The sequence below is a fragment of the Danio rerio genome, chromosome 4 (assembly GCF_049306965.1).
Source record: "Danio rerio strain Tuebingen ecotype United States chromosome 4, GRCz12tu, whole genome shotgun sequence".
In the NCBI taxonomy this organism is placed as follows: domain Eukaryota; kingdom Metazoa; phylum Chordata; class Actinopteri; order Cypriniformes; family Danionidae; genus Danio; species Danio rerio.
The window spans coordinates 54,279,219-54,300,286 of record NC_133179.1 but is presented as its reverse complement, the minus strand read 5'-3'; the positions used below and the strand labels follow the sequence as shown (position 1 = coordinate 54,300,286).

General features: G+C 42.8%; 2 protein-coding genes across 10 annotated transcripts in view; one reads left to right on the top strand and one right to left on the bottom strand.

Annotated features, from left to right (window-relative positions):
- Positions 1-21,068, top strand: part of LOC103910797 (uncharacterized) — a 1,018,570-nt gene that overhangs the window by 925,666 nt on the left and 71,836 nt on the right. The window lies entirely within an intron of this gene.
- On the bottom strand, positions 3,706-20,420 carry LOC137491221 (uncharacterized). 5 transcript variants are annotated; one of them, XR_012402587.1, is made up of 4 exons: positions 20,370-20,420; positions 19,755-19,904; positions 4,923-7,228; positions 3,706-4,866 (listed from the first exon to the last, which is right to left on the bottom strand). XR_012402587.1 is itself a non-coding variant. In XM_073948717.1 (4 exons), exon 4 carries the CDS (start codon positions 7,059-7,061, stop codon positions 6,177-6,179), a length of 885 nt encoding a protein of 294 aa, XP_073804818.1. In that variant the 5' UTR covers positions 7,062-7,228; positions 13,326-13,465; positions 19,755-19,904; positions 20,370-20,420; the 3' UTR covers positions 3,706-6,176. The 5 variants fall into 5 exon arrangements, 4 of the variants coding, with proteins under 4 accessions (XP_073804818.1, XP_073804819.1, XP_073804817.1 ...); XM_073948717.1 differs by adding an exon at positions 13,326-13,465 and having other exon boundaries at positions 3,706-7,228; XM_073948718.1 differs by adding an exon at positions 13,326-13,409 and having other exon boundaries at positions 3,706-7,228.

The window sequence follows — 21,068 nt, the reverse complement described above, 5'->3', positions numbered from 1 at the left end:
CTAACGCCGAGAGGGTTATTTTACCTTTATCTAACTCTAGAATTTTAACACTTTACTCTGAATTACCACAACACTTGAAATTTAACACCAATGAATTTGCTGTGTACAAGGATTTCTGTAACTTTTTTCAACCATTTATTATTCAACATTGTTTCAACATTAAAGCAACTACTGACGTATTTTCAACCACATTTCAACGTTGAAGCCTTGTCATATGCAGGCTGTTTTTCAACCGTTCAACATTAAACGTTCTATCAACATTATTTCAACGTTCAAAACACATCTGACCTTATTTCAACCATATTTCAACATTGAAGGTCGGTCGTGTGCCGGCTGGGTCAGAACATCTCAAAACCAAAGTCTAGAGTGAATATGGCATCAAGGGTGTGGGCTGTATGGGTGGAAATATATCTTTGCAAAGAGTGTGAATAGATGTAGAGCAGGGGTGCTCAATCCTGTTCCTGGAGGTCTACCTTCCTGCAGATTTCAGTTGCTACCCATATCAAACACACCTGCCTGTAATTATCAAGTAGTGTTCAGGTCCTAATTAATTTGTTCAGGTGTGTTTGATATGGGTAGCAACTGAAATCTGCAGCAAGGTAGATCTCCAGGAACAGGATTGAGCACCCCTGATGTAGAGTGTGAAGGGTTGAATACCGCTGTCGCCACTGGCTCGCATGGTTCAGGATTGGTAGAGCTACGCATCGATGAATTTGCTCTTCAGTGTTTGAACTCTCAGTAATGTTTAAATAACACTGAACTGAGCTAAACTGAACTGTACTGAACTTAAACACTAAAAACTGAACTACACTGTTCCAGTTACTATGACCATTTATGTGAAGCTACTTTGACACAATCTACATTGTAAAAGCGCTATACAATAAAGCTGAATTGAATTGAATAAGGTCAAGTCCTTGTTACAAAAGAGTTAATGCTTGATGTGTAGGATGTCTATCACTAGCTGGTTAATACTCTTTTTTTATTATTATTATTATTTTTATAATTATTATTAAAATGTAAATATATCAACTGCTAACATCAAACTTGAAAAACGATGTTGCCACTTAGTAGGAACTGTGTGAATGTAATGTTTATCATGGCTTTACTCGATCCATGATAAATAACATGTCTGGAATCTTTACATGATCTGATTCATTCACAAAGTCTTTGCACACAGTCCATTCATGAAACTGTTAAGAGAGAACGCGGGACTATCACAGGTTTTGGAAAGCCCATTGGATGGTTATGCTTCTCCTTTCAGCTTTTGGCTCCTTGGAGTATCAGTCAGTGTTCGGAGTGCAAAGGTCGGCGGCCATTTTGTAGATCAAATCACTATAATGGCTGTTTCTCAATTCCAAGAACACAGAGAACGGACTTGCGTTCTTGTGGAGACCGGTCTTGCCAGGTGTCCTTGGAAGAACAAACTCAGGAGACCGCGAGGGCAGAGAATGCGTCCTTTGAGAATTGAGATGCTGCGTTCTTCCTGATGGTCACATGACCTTCACGTGTTTTAAATGGTAAATTATTTAAACCTTACAGCCTTCATACAACGATTTATTGTTTTTCCCCTTTTCAAAATATATACTTTGCATGAAAACATTATAAATATATGCTGAACAGTATAAATAAAACAGATTTTAATACGAATTTCAGCAAACAAACACCCTTAATGTGTTTATTGCTTTATTAAGATGTTTATGTTAATGTTTACTTTCACCGTTTCATTTAGGGAAGCTCCTGAGGTAAACAAGTCATATCTCTGAACTTTAATAATAAATCTTGATAAAATGCAGCACTTCCCACCTCCAGTCGCAATGACTTCTGGGACTTCCAGAGCGAGTTCGGTGCTCAAGTCTGCATCGTTGCGTCCTCGATATCAAGAACACATCCGGGAAGTTTCACGCGTCCTCCGTACTTGCGGTCTTGAGTATTGGAACTGAACTTTGGCAGCTGATGATGACGTTGCACGAGAACACGAGGACGCAAGACCGCTGAAGAACGCATATTGAGAAACAGCCAATGGCTGCGTCCGAAACCGCCTACTACTCAGTAGGAACTGCATTTGAATTTAAACGTACTACTCGGCCGTTAGAAAAGTATGTTCTATACAGTATGAATGTGAAAAGTATGAATGGAATTCGGACGTACTACATCCGCCATTTTGTCATGGTCACGTTTCCTACCTGCGTCAGTTGCGTCGCTTTACTTCCATTCATGAATTCGCTCACGGGGCATCATGGGATAGCGCAGCATGCATGGGATGCGCACTCCGGAATCTAGCCAGAAGTAGTAAGTCATCCGGGTACTTCTCGCATACTGATTTTCGAATTCTATGAATGGACATAATACTCGGCTAGCATACTGATTTTGGCGTACTATATAGTATAGTATTCTATTCACGCTGGTCTCTCCAGACTTCCCTTTAAAGCATGCACGTTACCGAATGTGGACCGCTCGGAGATCAGTGAGAGTTCGGCTTCATTGTGGTGGCTTGGATCGCTGGCGTCTTGAGTTTAATCGGAGTTGTGGCTTGTGTTGTGTGGGGCAGTTGAAGTAGAAGTAGGAAAAGCTGATGTGCCGGCGTCACAACGGTGAAGTTTTGAGTAGAGCAGGGATCTGGCTGGAGGAGTTTTTGTTTGTTGTTTTTTGTTAAGCTGCATCGAATGAGCGAAACTTTGCAGACATTGATCAGATCTGTACGGTTTCTCTCCAGTGTGTGTTTTCAGATGTGTTAAGTGATTAAACCTCTTGTCACATTGTGAACACTTATACAGTCTCTCCAGTGTGAATCGTCTGGTGCAGTTTAAATTTTGGAGCTGTAATAAAAGTCTTCACACACTCAAGCACACATACTCTTTCACACCAGTGTGGATCTTCATGTGGTCATTAAGGTTTGCTGATTCGTTGAAACTCTTCTGCTGATTCGTTGAAACTCTTCCCACACTGAGTGCATGTCAATTGTTTCTCTCCAGTGTGGGTCTTCATACGTTTATTAAGGTCTGAGGAGTTGCTGAAACTTTCCACACCAAAGCTGCGGTCACATTAGAGTTTGAGCATGAAAAATTCTGTTGTACGGCACTGCAAAAAAGGGGCGGGATTAAATAAGATTTTTAGACATTAAAAAGGAGAGCGTTTGGTCCATATTTTACATTTCTGTCCAGAGAAGTCATGTTTTGATATTCGATTGGTCTCACACTGTCAAGTGATGTGATTTCGCAGGTCAGAGTTCACCAAGCTTGAACTTTACAATGCAGTGAACTGCAAAACTTGATGCACGAAATTGGATTTCCGGTCTGGCGCATTCGCGTGCGCATGAATGGAAATCTATGGGGAAAAAAGTCCAGTGTGACCGTGGCTTAAGTGCAAGTGAATGGTTTCTCTACAGTACGGCTCATCATGTGGTAGGGGATCAACCTACATTTTAAGATCGATAAGGGTTTATTAGCTCATTTCAATGTACCGGATCTTAAAGATTTGTATCATTGATTTGACTCAATTGAGTCAGACTGAATCAGATTAAAAGATTCACACTTTATCTACCATTTGTCTTGCAAATTGAAGTCATCGTATCTTACCAATTTTGTTAATATTATTTACGTGGCCAACGGTAATAACATAACACAGTATTGGGTTAACTTTTAGCAAGGTAACAAGATCTACAGCTCAAGGCAATGACTTAGAAGCACATAAACAAGAACACAATTCTTACAAAATGAGAAAAAAGATTTATTGAGCTGCACTACGATACATGAAACTAACTACGTAATAAGCAAACAACAAACAAACTCGCACACACACATACACACAGAGGCAGGTTAGAGGATATAAAATGATTTGACAACCATCCTAAATTAATTCTAATACCTCTAACAAGATCTTAGAATAACACCTGAGAAACCACAAAAGCAGAGATATGGCTTATCTTTAACTGTTTACGATCTATCTGCCCCAGATCAGTAAGAGACAACGTTTTTTTGTTACTTGCACTTTTGATGAAGATGAATCTCCCTCGCCAGCTGGCCTTGGGGAAACACAGTGCTGCTGATTGGCTGGTGGCTTCTGTGACGTCCTTGGAATTCCCCCGCTCGTGGGTGGGTAGTTCTGGGTTACTGAGGTGACGGACAGCTGAAAGTCGGTTTGCGGAAGTTCGTGCGGTTTCAAAGCAAAGTTTCTTTGTTGCAGGGCGTTTTTAAGTGACCTGGTCTGATCCATCCCTATGGCACTGTCTGCCAATGAGCTGTTGCCATGAAAGGCGGGGCCACACCACGTGCCCACGTAGAAAGGGTCAATCATTAACACACTGCATGTAGATTTTACATGGTAAAACTCTTGCAAAATTGAAACTATCTTACATCAAATGTTACAAGACAAATACTGTTTGTACTACTAGTTCTCATTTACACCAACATAGGGCTGGGCGATTTGGCAAAAAAAAAAAATCTAGGTTTTTTTATAAAGTTTGACCGATTCACGATTTCGATTTTTTTTTTTATTGTGTTACTAGTCTTCTCAAAACATTACAACAACATGACTGAAGTAACACTCTCTTTAAAAGTAACTTTAACCATCTGGTTAAGGAACATTGTATTTTTAATGGCCATGTCATACAAAAATCGGTCAAGGTGTAAATAAATGTTAAACAAATTAACGAGTTAAATAGCGTTGCTGACGATTTGAATAAGAAATATTTGTGTAAATATTGCACTTGCAGGAATACAGAGGGATTTTTTGCATGTTTTGCTGAGCCTCGGAAAGATTGGCTGTCAGCTCGGTTTTGACTTTTTCTTCTGATTAAATGACAGGTTGTAATGATGCTGCCTTTTTCTTAAAAGAAGAAAAAAGGACTGAACATGGAAACTGTAAAGCCTAATTTAACCCAATGTGTGAAGTTGTGGACGCAAAGCAGGAGCAAAAACAAGTACCAGATGTGTGTCTAATATAAATTAATATATTTAATATATTTTTCTTTTTTTCCCCTTTTAAATACCGATCATTTGATGCGCTTTGCTCCACTCTCTGTATCATGCTGCCTGATCTGTCTTGTTTTCAACTAGGTCCGCTAAATGACGTCATGGGGGCAGGTACTTTCATTTTCACTGCTACTGGCCCTCACCTCTGCTTATGTTCAAACCAAAAGATCGGCGCGTTTTTTCACATGGCAGGCTTTTACATCCTTCAAACATGTTGAGATCGACTTTATCGACTTGATAAGGTAATATGTCTTGACAATACACACAGACGTGACTCAGACAAATGCAAAGTAAAATCCTACATGACTTCACGCTTTAACAGGCAGTCAAGCAGGTCGCACACCAGAAGCGCCGCGACACATGACAGTTTAAAGTATCACACACCAGACGTGCACATTCGCATAATATTTAACATGAAACTAATCAGATGGCGCTCTGTGGCGCGGCTGAAATATGACCTGCGTCCTGAATCGTGGTGCGGCGAGTCACCGAGAGGCGCTTCTGGTGTGCTTCTAGCTTCATACAGAGTGAACCAAAGCGCATTGGTGCCATTATAATGTATTAAATATATATATATTTTTTTAAATCGCAATTTCTCGATTTGATTCAAAATTAAATCATCTGAAAACGTAAATTCGAATTAATCGAAAAAAAAAAATTGAAAAATCGCCCAGCCCTACACCAACAGATTGCAAATGTCACTAGCTTTCAGTCAAGACCAGATATCATATACTTCAGACAAATACAGATCAATTTATTCTGCTTTAAGGGTTAAAACAACACATTGATTAACCTGGTTGGTTGAAATAACCACAGCATATGAGGAACATTATGGTTTATTATTTAAAGATACATCTGCCTTAGTTCTAACATTTAAAGAGATTGTCTTTCATTTGTATGCATAATGTTTCTAGAGATTTTTTGTCTCTACAAAATTGTGCATCTGACAGGATGTGCCCAAAGCACATGACCATGTAGAGGAGTCATTCAAAAGTCTTGTGAGGCGAGTCCTGCTGAAAATCCTGTAAAGCCCCTTTATTTAGTTTAAATCATTTACTAATTTTGCTGAAGGGTACCTGGAACATCTGCGGCCAAAGTATTGGTCAGAATAACCCAAAATCAATTGGTGCTTTGATATCGTGATGGTTTAAGCCCTTAAGCCAGATCAATGACTGAGACAATTTGCAGATGCCCAAGATTTCAGATTCAACTCGTGTTGACCACTGCAATATGCCCATGAGTTCCTTCAACGTGTTTATAAAAGAATGATGATTTGCTAAAACTCTCCCCACACTGAGTGCATGTGAATGGTTTCTCTCCAGTGTGGATCATCATGTGATAATTAAAGGATGATGATTGGATGAAACTCTTCCCGCACTGAGAGCATGTGAATGGTTTCTCTCCTGTGTGGATCTTTATGTGTTGATTAAGGTGTGATGAGCAGTTAAAAGTCTTCCCACACTGAGTGCATGTGAATGGTTTCTCTCCAGTGTGGACCCTCATGTGTTGATTAAGGGATGATGACTGGATGAAACTCTTCCCGCACTGAGTGCATGTGAATGGTTTCTCTCCAGTGTGGATCTTCATGTGTTGATTAAGGTGTGATGAGCAGTTAAAAGTCTTCCCACACTGAGTGCATGTGAATGGTTTCTCTCCAGTGTGGATCTTCATGTGATAAATAAGGTGTGATGATCTGTTGAAACTCTTCCCACACTGAGTGCATGTGAATGGTTTCTCTCCAGTGTGGATCATCATGTGATAATTAAGGTGTGATGATCTGTTGAAACTCTTCCCACACTGAGTGCATGTGAATGGTTTCTCTCCAGTGTGGATCATCATGTGTAGATTAAGGTTTGATGATTGGTTGAAACTCTTGCCACATTGAGTGCATGTGAATGGTTTCTCTCCAGTGTGGATCATCATGTGATAATTAAGGTGTGATGATCTGTTGAAACTCTTCCCACACTGAGTGCATGTGAATGGTTTAGCTCCAGTGTGGATCATCATGTGGTGATTAAGGTTTGATGATTGGTTGAAACTCTTCCCACATTGAGTGCATGTGAATGGTTTCTCTCCAGTGTGGATCCTCATGTGAATCTTAAGATCGCCTTTTCTTCCAAAATTCCTTCCACACTGAGTGCAGGTGAAACGATTCTTGTCTCTCCTTTTCAAAATATCATCAGTCTGTAAATGAGTTTTTTCCTCAATTTTGACATGATGTTTCTCCTCTTTACTCCCCTCATTCTCTTCAATTAGGTCTGAAATAAATAAAACATTAGTTTTCATTAAGTCTTAAAACTCTCATCAAAAGCTGAAAAGTGAAAAGACACTGGAAACGTTCGAGGTTACTAAAGTAACCCTTCGTTCCCCGAGGAGGGGAACTGAAGCACTATAAGTAGATTTGATGTTCTAAATCCACGTATGGGAGGATTCGGTTCAGAAGCCGCTCGTCTGAAAGAGTATTGAACGGGCCAATGAAAGCAATGAATTGGCAGCGCAAGCCTGCGCAGGTGTACTGCATAGCCAATTAACGGAGCATATAAGCACACCTGGCGCCAGCAGACGCTATCCTTTTTAAGCTGAAGAGACTTTTAACAGCTAAGGGACAGTCATTATGGCGACGGAGTATAGTGCTTCCGTTCCCCACCTCGGGGAACGAAGGGTTACTTTAGTAACCTCGAACGTTCTCCTTCGGGGGAAACTCCAGCACTATAAGTGGATTTGATGTTCTAAATCCACGTATGGGAGCCCATTGAAAGCGCCATAATGACTGCACCTTACCAACACCCATCATGAGAGGGCAGTCAGGCAAGCGTGACGCACTTATCCCACTTCAAAAGAAGCTTTACGGAATAGGTATATTTTTTTGGGAGTCGCTAGCGTCTAGATAATTCTAGGAATATACGACAATACAATGGGAAGCGTGCCATCCCAGTAGGGAGGACGCTGTGGAGACCATCCGCACCCAATAGGGAAACAAATGGAATTACATATGGACTAACCCTGAGAAGAGGGAGTGCGCATAAGAAGATGGTTGGCAGATAGGGAAAGCACGGGGCCACCCAGTGGGGGGGATTTAACCGTGGCGGAAAAGCATATGGAGATCACCAGCGGGGATCGGCCATAGCAGGCACCTATACCCAAAACACAGACTGACCAGCGGGCAGACCTACAAGGTAGTGGGCCAGCAAGTGACTCCTCCGCTGAGTCAGTGCTGGGGGCCTCGGAGGAATCTGCAGGGCTCACCGAATGGGGAACTTTACTGACAGACAGGAGGGTGCAAATCTCTCCGTGTTCGGAAAAAAAAGGCACCACAAGCTTGCTACAACACCTACCGAGTTGTTTCCTCAATCACCAAAGGTCCCTAACACCCTTGAGGAAACCGGCTCCACTCGCAGATTATAAAACCTTGCAAATGTGTTGGGTGTCGCCCAGCCCGCAGCTCTACAAATGTCTGTTAAAGAAGCGCCGCGCGCACACGGCCAAGAGGATGCAACGCTCCGAGTGGAGTGCGCACGCACTCCCGGGGGGAACGGCTGACCTCTGCTCAAATAAGCACATGAAATGGCCTCCACAATCCAGTGGGATAAACGTTGTTTAGACACGGCACTTCCCTGCTGCCGTCCGCCATAACAGACAAAGAGCTGCTCAGAAGATCTAAAGTTCTGAGTACGGTCCACATAAATGCGCCGGGCGTGAACTGGACAAAGTAAGGACAGGGCTGGGTCTGCCTCCTCCGGGGGCAGCGCTTGCAGGGTTACTACCTGATCTCTAAAGGGAGTGGTAGGAACTTTGGGCACAAAACCCGGGCGGGGTCTCAGGATAACGTGAGAAAAATCCGGCCCGAATTCCAGGCACGAGTCACTGACCGAAAATGCCTCCAGGTCCCCGACCCTCTTAATGAAGGCCAAAGCGACCAGCAGAGCTGTCTTCAGGGACAGAAATCTTAAAGATACTGTATTGAGTGGCTCGAAGGGATCAAATCGCAGGCTCGTGAGAACGAGGGCGAGATTCCAAGATGGCGTGAGAGGGGGGCGAGTTGGATTAATTCGCCTAGCGCCTCTGAGGAACCGGATGATGAGGTTATGCTTTCCCACGGTGCCGCCAACCACCACGTCATGGTGAGCGGAGATGGCGGCAACCTAAACCTTGAGAGTGGAGGGCGACAGCCTACTGTCCAGCTTCTCTTGAAGGAAAGAGAGCACAACACTGATCTGGCAAGATCAGGGGTCTTCTCTGCGAGAGACACACCACTCAGTGAATAGACTCCACTTCCGGGCATAGGCGCGCCTCGTGGAGGGGGCTATAGCCTGAGTGATGGTATCAACCACCGCGGGCGGCAGGTTACCTAAGTCTTCCTCGCGTCTATGGACCACACGTGGAGGTTCCAGAGATCGGGGCGAGGGTGCCAGATGGTGCCTTGTCCCTGAGAAAGTAGGTCCTTTCTCAAAGGGATCTGCCATGGGAGGGCCGTCGCGAGGAGGGAGAGCTCTGATATCCAGGTCCGGTTGGGCCAGAGGGGCACAACTAACAGAACCTGTTCCTCGTCCTCCCTGACCTTGCACATTAACTGCGCGATCAGGCTCACTGGGGGAAACGCATACTTGCGTATGCCCCGAGGCCAGCTGTGGGCCAGTGCATCCGTGCCGAGAGAGCCCTCGGTCAGGGAATAAAACAACTGGCAATGAGCGTTTTCGGGGGAAGCAAACAGATCGATCTGGGCCTCCCCGAATCGCGCCCATATCAGCTGGACAGACTCGGGGTGGAGTCTCCATTCTCCAGAGTGAATCTGCTGCCGTGAGAGCACATCGGCTGCACGGTTGAGCATACCTGGGATGTGAATGGCGCGCAGCGACTTCAGCCGCGGGTAACTCCAGAGGAGCAGACGGCGGACGAGCTGAGACATGCGGCGAAAGCGCATACCCCCCATGCGGTTGATATACGCTGCGCCGCCGTACTGTCCGTCCTGACCAGCAGGCGTTACTGCTCCAGCACTGGAGAAAAACGGCGGAGAGCAAGGAACACTGCCAACAGCTCTTGGCGATTGATTTGCCAATGCAGCTGAGCACCTACCCACAGGCCCGCAGCTGCATGCCCGCGACACACGGCTCCCCAGCCTGTGCTGGAAGCATCTGTTGAGACAACAACATGACTGGACGCCTGTCCCAGAGGCACACCGGCCTGCAGGAATGAGGGGTCGTTCCAGGGGCTGAGGGTGCGGCGACACAGTGCAGTAACAGAGACTCGGTGTGTGCCCGCATGCCATGCGCGTCTTGGATCTCGATCTTGAAGCCAGTGCTGAAGTGGTCTCATATGGAGCAATCCGACAGCTGCAGCGGAAGCCATATGCCCCAGGAGCCTCTGAAAATATTTCAGTGGGACCACTAACTTGCTGTCGTCTCTGTGCGCAGTCAATTGCTCCCGAGAGTGGGCTAAAATCAGCCAGTCGTCGAGATAATTGAGTACGCGGATGCCCGCGAGCCGCAGGAGACAGAGAGAGCCCGAAGGGGAGGACCTTGTACTGCCATGCACGACCTTCGAACGCAAACCGCAGAAACTGACGGTGGCGTGGAAGAATGGAGACATGAAAATACGCGTCCTTTAGGTCTATGGCTGCAAACCAATCCTGAGGACGAACGCATCGGAGGATGCGCCTCTGCGTAAGCATTCTGAACGACAGCTTGTGAAGGCAGCGATTCAAAACGCGCAGATCTAGGATTGGGCGTGACCCACCGCTTTTTTGGGTACGATGAAGTACGGGCTGTAAAACCCGCTCTCCATCTCGGCTGGAGGTACCGGCTCGATTGCACCCTTCGCCAGGAGGGCAGCCATCTCCTCTCGCAAGACAGGGGCGGACAGGGGATTGACCCTGGTGAAATACACGCCCGTGAACCTGGGAGGCCGTTTCGAGAACTGTAGTTCGTAGCCGAGTCTGATCGTGCGTATGAGCCACTGCGAGGGGCTGGCCCGCGCTAACCAGGCAGGCTGAGCCCTCGCTAATGATGTCATCGCGGCAATCGTTGACGTACCCGCGGAGGGGCAGTGCGGAGCGGGTGTGCTGATCCGGAGAGCGCGAGGGTCCCGCAGAAGAGCTGGAGGAGAGCGATTTGCTCTGGCTCTGCACCCTGACTCCTGAGAGGGGGCTGGGAGAAGGGAGACCGTCCCCCCAGCGCCCGAGAGCCGCTGGTGGAGCAAGCAGACCCTGCGAGACCCTTCGCGGTCCGTTTACCGGACTTAGCGGTGCCCTGGGCAGGAGGGGCTACCAGCTTTTGGTGTGCCCGACGCGCCCGCTTCGCCCTCGGCGAGGAGCAGCGGAGGTGGATGGCTCGATAGATGACATTGCCCATCGCATGCGACTGCTCCTTCACTGCCTTGAACTCCTGGGTAAATTCACAGACGGTGTCGCCGAACAGGCCAGCCTGGGATATGAGCGAGTCAAGAAAGCGAACTTTGTCAACCTCGCGCATTTCTGCCAGGGTTAGCCAGAGGTGGCGTTCCTGGACCACAAGTGTGGACATCGTCTTCCCCAGTGCGCACGCGGTGGACTTAGTGGTCCGGAGAGCATAGTTGGTCGCCGTGCGCAGCTCGTGTAACAAGCCTGGGTTAGACCCACCCTCGTGCAGCTCGGCCAGCGCCTGCGCTTGGTAGCACTGGTAGGTGGCCATCGCGTGCAAGGCGGAAGCTGCCTGGCCCGCAGCCTTGTAAGCTCTACAGGCTTTGGACGGGAGACGGGGCAGACCGCGCAAAGCGGGGGCGTCACGCGGGCAAAGATTGACCGCAATGGCGCACTCCACCAGCGGGATCGCCTCATACCCCCTGGCAGCTCCACCAACCAGGATGGTGAGGGCGGAGGCGGACGCAGTGCGGGCAGAGAAAGGTGCCCTCCAGGAATGCGTGAGCCTACTGTGCACTTCCGGGAAGAAGGGGACGAGAGGCTTCGAAGGCTTCGCCTTTTGGTCCTCTACATAACACCCATCTAGTCAGTCCAGCCGCGGGGCTGGGGGATGAACCATCTCCAACCCGACGGCAGAAGCAGCCCGAGTAAGCACGGCCAACATGTCCGCTTCAGGATCCGTTTTGACGGCGTTCGCTTGCCCAGAGGGGGCGAGCGGGTCCGGATCATCGTCGGACAATGAAAGCCCACCCTCCGATGCCGCGGAGGACATCTGATCTCCGGTGTCAGCGAGCGTGAGAGCTACCATCTGATTAGACGGATCACTCTCAGTACCCGAAGCTTGGATGGAGCGATTGAAGGAGCGAGAGGTCCGCAAGCCCTTAGGCGGCGGGTTGTCTCTCGCTGGAGCCCTCAGATCTGCCCGAGCGCCCGCTGCAGAGCAGGAGGCGACAGGGGTGGCTCACTCTCTTACGAAAGCTAACCGCGATCTCAACTGCGCGACGGTCATGGCATCGCAGTGACGACATGAACCGCCCCCCGAGCACCACATTAACATGCTGGACCCCCAAACATGTAATGCAGTGATCATGCCCATCATCCGGAGCCAGGAAACCCCCGCAACCAGAAACGCACAGTCGGAGCACCATCCTGAAAAGGACGAGCTGCACGACTGTGTTCCTCTTTTAGGATGCTTTGCAGCAATACGCACCGCTCTTGGAGGACCGGACCCAAAGGGACGCCAGGCAAGGGAGAAACCCAGGTCGACCGTCTGCCGCTGCGTGGACTCGCTCTGGACCGGGACACTCGTTCGCTCGAAGTGTAGATCAGCAGGAGGAACCCTCATGAACTCGATCAGAAAAGTCTCTGAAGCGAAAAGGATAGCGTCTGCTGGCGCCAGGTGTGCTTATATGCTCAGTTAATTGGCTATGCAGCACACCTGCGCAGGCTTGCGCTGCCAATTCATTGCTTTCATTGGCCCGTTCAATACTCTTTCAGACGAGCGGCTTCTGAACCGAATCCTCCCATACGTGGATTTAGAACATCAAATCCACTTATAGTGCTGGAGTTCTCCCCGGAGGGGAACATTGGCTACACACACTGTATTTCTGATGCACATTAAATGTAGAATAAATCAGATCATATTTTGTTTGGTCCATTAACGTGTACACATTTAAGCAGATTCAATTCAATTCATCTTTATTTATCTAGTGCTTTTACAATGTAAATTGTGTCAAATACACTTAACATAGAAGTTATAGTAAATTTAAACAGTTTTAGTCCAGTTTTCAGAGTTTTTCATAAAGGTCATTTTGGTTATATTGATAAGACATTGATAAGATTTCTACAATTTGTAAAGCGGAAAGGGAATACTTGTTCATTGTGTGTCTGACTGGTAAACGTATCAGAAAAAAAGTTCTGGGGTAACAGCTGAATATTTGCCTCGCAGATATGAGACATACCTGTACAGCATCTGCATAAAGGCTGGAATGTGCACCTTTCCCTTTGTTTGCTGTTGGGTCATTTTCATTCATTCTGGGGTGATTCTGATATTTGGGGAAATCTTATTTTGACATATTCTGGAAAAATGCTCCATTGGCCTCTATTATAATTTTTTTTTGAGTGCAAATAAAATACAATAGATAATAACAACAACAACATGGAAATCACTCAAATAAGCATTTAAATGAGAGTAATAAATTCATTAAGACACACTGAATTCCCCATCACTGGAAAAATGCTTAAAAAATGTCTAAACCTCAATACACTCTGGGCAAATTTACTCCATTTTCATTATATTCATGGCTGTTTTTTTCTCCATTGACCTCTATTATAAGAACATTTTTTGATTGCAAAGCCATGACAGCATATATTCATGAATTTATGATTGTTGTTTTTTTCTGTGACTACAGTCAACATTGTTTAATTGGTCTACACACATGAGACGGCAAAAAGGAAATGGGTGAGAGAATAAAGGAGGAGGAGGAGGAGGAGGAGGAGAGTTGAAGAAGGCAGCATTATGTGGTGTGTAGAAGAAAGAAGTTGACTGAACTGTTGCAGTGCGGGGAAACGAGTAGAGAAATCGGGTCGAGATGAGCAGTGTAAACTTAACGACTGGCTGTGAGAAGCAAAAAGCGGAAGTATGTATTTAAGTATGTATGTAAGTAAAAGTACGTATTGAAGCAACAGAGCAAAGACCGCTGTCTTGTTACTGAAGTGCTCGTGACATCTGTAAATTAGTGCGACACTAAAGACTTCAGTGCAGTGGGTCCTGAACAAAATCAAATTACCGATTTATCTCCAGGGTTCCCACAGGGTCTTAAAAAGTCTAAAATTTAAAAATCGAAATTTAGGCCTTAAAAAGTCTTAAATTCGCTGTTCTGGGTCTTAACTATTTTTGCACAGGTCTTATTTTTGTGATATCCATGTAACGCTACATGTAAAAATAGGTTTTTGGAATGTTGTAGTTCTTTATTTCACTAGTCCAATTGTAATTTGCGTTATTACAACTACAAAAAGGTCAACTTGCAATAGCTAATCAGCTTTCTGTTAATAAACTCAGTGTGCGCGGTAGGCTTGGGCGGTATCCAAATTTTGATACCGTCAAACCGCCTCCTTATTTTACCCCGGTATCCGGTATTACCGTAACGCTCAGACAGCATCACTAAACTGTTGGCTTGAGCCTAAACCATTCAGAAACTAAATACCTTATATACGACCTTAGTCTTGTTTGTATTCTTCTGCGCGGGACACTCCTCTCATTCGCACACAGACACACACACAGAGAAAGAGAGAGAGAGCCAAGTGACGTACAGCACCGATCTCTCTCGCTCGCTCTCTCTCTCTTACACACACACACACGCCGCTCCCGTGATTTATTCAGAAATGTACTCCCACACCATAAGAAATCTAGTCGGCTCCTCTAATATAGCAACGGGAATGCAGAGAGCTGTAATCGGGCCATAAAAATTATACCCGAGGGGGCCCGAGACCGACAGGTACATTTTGATTGACAGCTTTTTAAAGCCCGAACCTGTTTACAGCCCGACATTATACAAATGTGCTCATGCACACAGCTCTTTTGTATTTTTTTCAAGAACGAGTCATTTATATGTTTTAACATAATTTATTCGTAACAAACGTAGACTATATGCCACTTGGAAGTTGGAAAAAAAAAAAAAAAAAAAGTCCTCTGCAACATCGTAACATTTCAGCACTATAGGTCTAGGTACATGCACTTAGCATTTAAATTGGCTGACACACCAATGAAAAGAAGTCTTGCTTAACAAATCAAATTAAAATAAACTCTTTATGATGACGGGTATTTTATCAATAAAATATTAAGATAAAGGCTCTGCAAGATTTGTTTTGCCACTTCTCTTCACAATCTGGCATTAAGGCGACGGTGAAGCTGAATATTAAAAGAATAATGCCAACATTAGCCTGTATATGATGAAGATTTTTATTTACTAAACCTAGGCTATATGAAGACATTTAATTGGGTGAGTGGAGAGCCCTATGAATCTGCCATTATATGTCTTTGAAAACAGGTGACAGGTTAAGGCAAAGCGGTCATAAAAGAGCACGAGAGAGAACTTGGGGATACAATGAGAACCATCTGTGTCAAAAAAAGCATGAAATGTACACAACATATGTTGAAACTGTCATGTATGTTTGAAAAGACCCATACTGTATGGGAGAGAAGAGTCCAGTTTAGATGTTTAAAACATAGATACTAGTCATGATTAGCAAATGTGAACTGTATGTGTAAAAACAGTGATGAATACATTAGATCTTTACATTAAGAGGGCCACCAAGAAGAAGAGGCTTTAAATAGGGGTTGTAAAGAAGTAGGAGCTGGAAGAGGCCTGTGGAACCAGTAAACAGCTGTGAAAACACAAAGGTGGGAGGAAGCCAGGATAAAGGGGATAGCAAATGTGAGGGACGTCAGATTGTCCTGGAGTGAGACTAGGGATGGGTCTGCTTACGGACGTCTCTGCTTTTTTGGAAGATATTCCAATAAAGTATATTCTTCTGATATTCATAACCCCCAGTCTGAGTTAGATTCATTAAGAGAAAAACGAAAACCACAACATATACTGTCTACATTGTGATTATATGGTTTCAATAATATTCATTTATAATTTAAAAACCCTTTACTTACCAAGATTCGGCTACGTGTTTTTGTGGAAGAACATTATTAAATCCACTGGCTTTAGCGCAGTCCTGCTCTCAGGACCGATGGTGCGTCCCAGCAGCACCAACACCCTTTCCTGCTGCTACAGGCCGAGATGCAGAGTTGTGGTCTGGCTAATTTTGCAAGTTTTGGGTAGGATTGTTTGTTCATCTTCTACCAGTCAGGAACAACCATTTCATTTTCCATGACAGCAGTTTCAATGAAGCGAGTCACCCCGTCTTTTTACCTTTCATCTTGCGGTTTGTGCTCTACCGTAATACGCATTGTATGAGCGACTGCCGAAATACCTTGGCGGCTAGAATTACCGTTCCTTTTGAGCTAGTGACTGGCTTGACTGCCGTCAAAATGAGCTTTTTTAACTTCTTCGTCATTATTTGTTTCACCTTTGCAGGGATGGATTTTAATGCAGGGATTTGGATTTTTTTCGGGTCCCGCCGGGTTCGGGAAAAGATCTTTAGCTCTAATGCAGAAATACTGCCAAACTGCAGGTCACTTTATAGCGCGACTCGTCACCTCACCTCTCCCCCTCCCTCTCTCTCTCTCTCTCTCTCTCCTCCACACTGTCCCGTGATGACATCACACATACGTTTTTGTAGGCATTAAATAAAGGATATTTAATATTTTATGACGGTATAACGGTATTGAAACTGACACCGTTGCTATTTTTAGATCCCCATTATACCGTAATACCGCCCAAGCCTAGCGCACAGCGAATTTGACGTCATTGCTGTGTTTGTGGAAGTTCGATTTGAGTACGCGCAACATGATTTCGGCTGGCAGAGTATGCCGTTATTTCACTGACAAATGCCGTAAGAGCAGTATTATAAGTCGGGACTCGGGAGCGCTGTAATACGAGAGAGCAAATCTCTTCTCTCGCGCTTGTTTCTTCTGTTCGTGGACAAAACTGCTCGGGAGCTCTCAAAACACTGGCTGCTCACATGTGAATTATCTGCTCTCCGTCTGACTCTTTTCGTGCTTTTGCTCTCCAGAGATTCTTCAGCATACTGTAGTATTAAGAATAGTGAACTGATAAAATGAAAAACTGTGTACTTTTACTACAGTAAAGTGTGGTGAATTGTAGTATAATATACCCAATATTGTAAAAAAAAAAAAAAAAAAAAAAAAAAACCTAAAACACTGGGTAATTTGTTTATATTACACTTGTGTTACCATAGCAACTATGGTATTACCACAACAGATTAATTGAAGTATTTTACTGTACTTTACAAAATACTGTACAGCAGACACTAGTTCTCTTTATTTTAGTTGCTATGATAAAATGGGATTAATAGTGACATTTATTTGAAGAGTGAATAGTACAGTAGGCATTTCCTCTTGCATTAGTTAGATTTAAATTATTTTATTAGTATGGTGCATCTTTTGGGTGTTTAATAAATGTTTTTAAAATAAAACTATTCTCTGTGTGTTTGAGACTGGAAATATCTTATCATATAACATACAGCCAAAAATGTGATGTTGTATTAGATTAATAATGTAATATGCAAGCCTATTTTAGTATTTTGATTATTGGTGAGAAATAGTGTACTAATATAAATCATATCAAAAAAGCACGATAGGAAGAGGGAACCTATCTTATGGAATATTGGAATATCTTCAATGATATTAATGATTCTCTTTTTATTCGTCTGATTTTACTGTTGGTTTCTTTTGATCGCCCCCTGTCATTTAAAAAGAATATCTCAATGGTGAACGCGTCAAGTATAAAAGCCAGTATAAAAGCCTCATCTGTTGCTTGAGGTGTGATGCGGCGCCAGGCGAAAGTATAAATCAGCATTAAGATGTTTGTTTTTTTCTGTAGTTCAATAATACTTTTAACCTGTCTTTAGTACTGATCAATTTAAATACATTTATTTTACCCCTAATTTTGTGATTTTTCATTTTCTCTCGCTTGTTTTTGATATTGTCATATAGGTCTTCAATTTAATACTGTATTGTCCTAAAAAGTCTTAAATTTGACATCAAGTTATCTGCAGAAACCCTGATCTCGCTGGCATGGAGTCAGCTGCCAACTGACCAGCTGGGTTTACCAACGCCCTCAACCTCAACCTTCACATCCACATTCGCCATTCCCCACTCATTTCCCTTGACCCCTCCACTCCGTGGGTAAGAAGCAAAAGTTTTTTTTTTCTTTGCCCAAATTCTCATTTTGTTTCTCTTGTTTTGTTTTCTCCCCATACTAGTGTAATCATTATTTTCCCCGTTTTCAAATCTGACGAATCTGCTGGCCTGAAATCATTTGCATTTTATTCTGGTGCGGAATCGCGGACCACGTAAAAAGGACAAGGCTTTACTTGCCACGTTCGCCATTGGGATATTCTTTAAAAGGACAGGGGGCAGTCAAAAGAAACCCACTGTAAAGTCAAACAGATAAACAGCGAAGTAGAAAGTTTCCGAAACTATGTAATTCCATTAATATCGTTCAATGTTTTTAAACTAAATAGATTTTTTGTTTTTATAAATTATTTTAATGATTATAAGGATTTTTATGACCATTCAGGATTTTTTTTTTATCAAACTTTGGTGCATCACTTGCTTTTGTTCATATCTCGGACAGTTCTACCCATTATAATTTCTTAAAATATTAATGACTGCAGAACATGGGTTGCTCTACAAATACATATTTTTATTATGGCAAAAATAAAAGCAAAAAAAAAAAAAAAAAAGTACACTTACTAAAAAATACATGTTTCTTTAGATTTAGCCCGCTCCACAATTCACACATTACTGTCTGGCTAGTTTTTCTCCTCTGCTTATGCTAAAAAGGCAATAATGGTCCAACGTTTCTGACCATTTTCACCAATAAAGCGTGGAAAAACAGTGCATCAGTATATTGTAAACTGATAGGTTCAAATATTCTCTTCCAGTTATGTGTGTTTTGTTTTTGTGGAGTTTCAGTGCACTTTACTGACGCATTTCATTAAAACAGTTTGCATAGAGAGAAAAGAGAATTCTAGACATCTAATTGTTGTTGTTCTGAGATTGTATGTAAATCGGTCTACAAACTTGTTGTGAGTGTTGAAGCTGGCCTCTGCTGATAAAACTGCAAACTATCTACAGTAAACTTTCTTTTAATTGAATCTCCGACACCTGCTCTTCTTTATCTGATAAACTGGTCATTTTTGGGTTAAAACTTTTGTTCCTCCTACAAAGTGTACTTCTGCACGCACACTATAATCTGCTGTTTTACTTTTTTGAACAGGCCCATCTAGAGGGTTAATGTTGCCAACTGATGATCAACAGTAAAAATGACACATTTGACCTCTTCCCAACAGTGAAAACACCAACAATCTAGAATGCATGATTATTTAGTGTCATGGCTTTTTCGGTTAAAAAATGTGGTTATAATGGAAGCCAATGGGTCAAAAACAGCCAAGAACATAGTAAAAGGGTATATAGATTGCGAGATTAATCGTATTATCTTCACGATAACGATATTTTTGGCCCACGATGATGAAAATGGGAGACTAATAATATATAAAAGAATGACAAAAGACATGAGAACAAGTAACAAATGAAACTCATTCCTGTTTTTCAATGAGTGCTTATGTGCATTTAGGAGAACTAGGCAGCACACTCAGGGCAGCAAGATGGATTTAATTTATTATTCTTATTATTAAAATATATCTGAATGAGGATTAAATGACTGAGTTGGTCTTTGAGAATGAAAACCAACCTGTTTGTTCCTGCAGATCTTCCTGTTTGACTGTGAATGTTTCTTCAATCTTCACATCTTCACTCTCCTCTTTAATAAACGCCATCTTTATAACAGTGTGGAGATCAGTCGCTTCAGCAGGAGTTTTTCTCTGTGTTTGGACACTTTATCCTGTTTAAAATGAACAAAACAATAAAAATGTCCTGTTTAAAATAAATAAAACAATGAACAGAAACAAGATAACTTCTCTTCAACACTTGCTTCAACAGTTTCTTTGTATGAGAGTTATTAACAAAAAGAAATCAGGTAAGTCAGAGCAAGAAACAAAAGCCATAAATGACCTGATTAAAACTAGTACTCCATTTCTTATAGTGATGTATACTTAGAATAAAATGAAATTATACTATTTAATAAATTAAACCTTCATTAAAACACTTATTACACATTGCGTCCCCCTCTTGGGGACGAAAAGTTTATCCTATCTTTATTCAAACAATAGACCTCATTACTGTTAAATAGTACTATGTTGTATAAGGGTTAAAATAATATTGTCTCAGGTACATAATTTAGCACTGAATGAAAAAACTGAAACTTTAATCAATCGCTTTATATAAGGCTAAACGCTTTAAAACAAACCTTTCTCCAGTTGAATCACAGCGCTGGAGCGGCGCAGGCTTATGACGTCACAAGTCATGCCAAAATAAAAGTCTTTTTTTTTCTTTTTTTGCCACTTCTTAGTCATGAGTCATGACTTATTATATATAGTTTTTCTCTGCGTTTGGACATTTTATCCTGTTTAAAATTAACAAAGCAATAAAAATGTCCTGTTTAAAATAAATAAAACTATGAATAGAAACAAGATAACTTCCCTTCAACAGTTTCTTTATATGAGAGTAATTAACAAAAATAAATCCGGTAAGTCCGAGCAAGAAACAACAGCCACAAATGAGCTGATTAAAACTAGTACTGCATTTATGTATGTATATATGGTAATGTATACTTAGAATGAAGTGAAATTATGCTATTTAATAAACTAAACCTTCATTAAGACACTTAATACACACACGTTGTTCAATAGTCCTCTTTACTTTGAGTAAAATAATATTACGTTGTATAAAGTGTTAACATAATATTGTCAACAGCAGAACATCATTTAGTATTGGATGAAAAACCTGAAACTTTAATCAATCGCTTTATATCTGTGTAAAAGCTTTTAAACAAACCTTTCTCCAATTGATTCACTTTTTTTGTCATAAGAAAAAATATCTAAAATCAAATACAAATAATACCATTAGAGAGAAAGGGAAAAATATTAATATAATTAAAGTATTATTA